General features: G+C 48.0%; 1 protein-coding gene across 1 annotated transcript in view; it reads right to left on the bottom strand.

Moving 5' to 3' along the window:
• LOC106528101 (keratin, type I cytoskeletal 13) overlaps positions 1 to 2,925 on the bottom strand; it is a 4,085-nt gene extending 1,160 nt beyond the window's left edge. The window contains exons 1-5 of the mRNA XM_014023177.1: positions 2,429 to 2,925; positions 2,071 to 2,153; positions 1,180 to 1,336; positions 828 to 989; positions 599 to 724 (exon numbers count right to left, since the gene is read on the bottom strand). Coding sequence (XP_013878631.1) covers positions 599 to 724; positions 828 to 989; positions 1,180 to 1,336; positions 2,071 to 2,153; positions 2,429 to 2,902 — 1,002 coding nt within the window. The 5' untranslated portion in view covers positions 2,903 to 2,925. The remainder of the gene's footprint in view (positions 1 to 598; positions 725 to 827; positions 990 to 1,179; positions 1,337 to 2,070; positions 2,154 to 2,428) is intronic.
• Positions 2,926 to 3,862: the final 937 nt, after the last annotated feature.

Raw genomic sequence — 3,862 nt, forward strand, 5'->3', positions numbered from 1 at the left:
CAGAAGAAGAAAGGTTTACCTCCAATAAAACTTAAAAACCACAGAAGAAGAGTTTACCTCCAATAAAACTTAAAAACCACAGAAGAAGAAAGGTTTACCTCCAATAAAACTTAAAAACCACAGAAGAAGAGTTTACCTCCAATAAAACTTAAAAACCCCAGAAGAAGAAAGGTTGACCTCCAATAAAACTAAAAAACCACAGAAGAAGAAAGGTTGACCTCCAATAAAACTAAAAAACCACAGAAGAAGAAAGGTTGACCTCCAATAAAACTAAAAAAACCACAGAAGAAGAAAGGTTGACCTCCAATAAAACTAAAAAAACCACAGAAGAAGAAAGGTTGACCTCCAATAAAACTAAAAAAACCACAGAAGAAGAATGTTGACCTCCAATAAAACTTAAAAACCACAGAAGAAGAAGAGTGGTCCTCATCAAACTGAACCCAAATTTTTCAGAACTACATAAATCAAAGCATCCAGCAGACAAATGTTTTTCATAAAAATGAAATGTTTTGTATTTGTAATGATGATGTGTTTGTTTATTTGTTGTGTTGTGTTGTGTTGTGTTGTGTTGTGTTGTGTTGCCGTAGGCGACGCTCACCATCCCCAGCATGGACTGCAGCTCGATCTCCAGGGACTGCAGAGACCGTTTGACTTCGGTCACTTCGGTCTTGGACGTCTGTAGTGTCTCCGTCTGAGACACCACCTCTTTGTTCAGAGTCTCTGTCTACTCACACACACACACACACACACACACACACACACACAATGGGTCAGTGTGCACATGGACGCACAAAGTGACAACAGGAAGTGATGTCACAGCAGTGTACCTTGGTCTGGAACCAGTTCTCCAGGTCTCTGCGGTTCTTGGCGGTGACCCCTTCGTAGTGCTCTCTGATCTCCTCCATGACCTTGTTCAGGTCCTGAGCCGGAGCAGCGTCCACCTCCACGTTCACCTGACCGCTCATCTGAGTGCGCATGGCCACCAGCTCCTGCTCACAAACACACAAACAAACAAACACACAAACACACAAACAAACACACAAACAGACAAACAAACAAACAAAGAAACAAACAGAAACTGTTCATCAGGCTCTTCTGAAGTCATCAGATGAAATCGTTTCTCTGATCTGTCAGCGTTCTGATGAAGCTCCTCCTACAGGTCAGGTAGGTCCTCCTCACCTCCTCGTGGTTCTTCTTCAGGTAGACAAGCTCCTCCCTCAGACCTTCGATCTGCATCTCCAGGTCCGATTTGGCCAAAGTCAGATCATCCAGAACCCTCCTGAGCCCCGCGATGTCAGCCTCCACCGACTGACGCATCCCCAACTCGTTCTCATACCTGCAGAAGGACAACCAGGGACAGGTGAGAGGAGGAGGGACTGGGACAATGATGGACAGGTGAGAGGAGGAGGGACTGGGACAATGATGGACAGGTGAGAGGAGGAGGGACTGGGACAATAAGGGACAGGTGAGAGGAGAAGGGACTGGGACAATGATGGACAGGTGAGAGGAGGAGGGACTGGGACAATGATGGACAGGTGAGAGGAGGAGGGACTGGGACAATGAGGGACAGGTGAGAGGAGAAGGGACTGGGACAATGAGGGACAGGTGAGAGGAGGAGGGACTAGGACAATGAGGGACAGGTGAGAGGANAGGGACTGGGACAATGAGGGACAGGTGAGAGGAGGAGGGACTAGGACAATGAGGGACAGGTGAGAGGAGAAGGGACTGGGACAATGATGGACAGGTGAGAGGATGAGGAACAGGGACAATAAGGGACAGGTGAGAGGAGAAGGGACAGGGACAATAAGGGACAGGTGAGAGGATGAGGAACAGGTGTTTGAAGTGGACAGGTGAGAAGCTGAGGGACTGGGACATTAAAGGACAGGTGAGAGGAGGAGGGACTGGGACATTAAAGGACAGGTGAGAGGAGGAGGGACAGGGACAGTGATGGACAGGTAGAACTTGTTGGCAGGAAGTAATCAGACAATACAAACTGCAGCGTCACAGGAAGCTAAATGTGTACAACAGGAAGTGATGTCATCAGTGAACAGGTGTGTCAGCTGGACTCACTTGGTCCTGAAGTCGTCAGCAGCCAGCCGAGCGTTGTCGATRCTCAGGTGGACGGCTCCGTTCACCTTGATGGCATCCTGGATCTGGAAACAGGAAGTTATCAATGAAAGTCCACCGCTCTCAGGTGACCACAGGTGGCCCCAGGTGGCCCCCGACCCTTCATCTTAAAGCTGACTGAGATTTAATGATTTTATCAGTGTCAAACCGCAGCTCAAGTCCTTAATATTTTATTTTATTTTATTTTCTGTTTGATGTTTATCACAACAGCTTTCAGGATGAAGATGAGGATGAGTATAAGGATGAAGATGAAGATGAGGATGAGGAAGATAAAGATGAAGATGATGATGAGGATGGTTACCTTCTCTGTGATCTCACTGATGGTGCTGAAGAAGCTGCTGTAGTCCCTGGTGGAGGGGCCCACCTTGTTGTCCACAAACTGTCGGATCTTCAGCTCCAGCTCGGCGTTGGCCGTCTCCAGCTTGYGGACCTTCTCCAGGTAGKWGGCCAGGCGGTCGTTCAGGTTCTGCATGGTGAACTTCTCGTTCCCCACCAGGCCGTCGTCCATCCCGGACCCTCCGAAGCTCATCTGGGAGGAGTAGCCTCCACCCATGGAGGAGGAGAAACCTCCACCCATGGAGGAGGAGAAACCTCCACCCATGGAGGAGGAGGAGATGCGGACCCCGGAGCCCCCGGCCCCACCGTACACGCTGCCGGCCGTCATGGAGGAGATCCTGGAGCCGCCGCCACCGAAGCCCATCATGGAGCCTCCGGATCCTCCGGAGGAGGAGCGGATGGAGTGTGAGGAGGAGCGGGACACCAGGGTGGAGGTCATGGTTTCTGCTGCAGCTTCAGTCAGACTGAGGAGCTCTGAGGCTCTGCCTCCATTTAAAGCTGCTGCAGTGAAAGCAGCTGTCAATCACAGCCCACAGGAGGCTCGGCCCGCAGCAGGAATGTGTTCGGGTCGGGCCACCTGAGCTGGGTGTGGAGGGGAGGGTCCGATAACGCTCTTATCCAGCTCCTTTCATTTTTCTGAAGCAAATCTGTTGAGACAGATAATCCACAGCTGCAGGCTCCACAGGAGCTGTGAATGAGGAGCTTCAGGCTGAGGAGAAAGTTCTGAATGTTTYTGCAGAACCCTGGGTGTGTGTTCCCTGCAGCTGCAGCTTTCACCCGTCAGAAAGWAGCTCTTCATCCCTCCTCAGCCTCACGTCCATCATGCTTCACCTGAAGCTTTCAGCAGCTGAGCTCATCTCCAGTTTAACAGCAGACGGGTCAGAAAATCATCCTGCTGATTAAAAACAGAAGCATTTGTTGTTGATTTGATGACCTGTAGAGATAACTCTCAGCTACTACCRCTCCAGTCTGTCTCAGTATAAGCTCAGCACAAAGGTTAGTGTTTGGTAGATGATTTACTTGTTGTAACGATGCTTCAGTGAATCTTAGATTGTTGGAACGTCTGTTCGTTTCTCTTTAAATGGAGCCACATTTGTAAGGAATATGCATACGTGTTAGGAGCTGTAGAGCTCAGGATGTGGGCTGCTCACATTGTCAAACAGCTTATTTAGTAAATAAGTAAGTAAAGTTTTATTTATAAAGCGTCTTTCACAGAAATATATTCACAAGGTGCTGTACAATCATTAACAATGTAAAAATGGTGGAAAGAATAATATGAAACAGAAAAACATAATTAAATATGAGCAACGAAAATTGAAACATCAAATCAAGAAATAATTTCTAAAATTGTAAATCAAACACAAGGTCATTGCAGGTCAAAATGTACAATAATACACAA

Source organism: Austrofundulus limnaeus, unplaced genomic scaffold, assembly GCF_001266775.1.
Source record: "Austrofundulus limnaeus strain Quisiro unplaced genomic scaffold, Austrofundulus_limnaeus-1.0 Scaffold358, whole genome shotgun sequence".
Classification (NCBI taxonomy): Eukaryota; Metazoa; Chordata; class Actinopteri; order Cyprinodontiformes; family Rivulidae; genus Austrofundulus; species Austrofundulus limnaeus.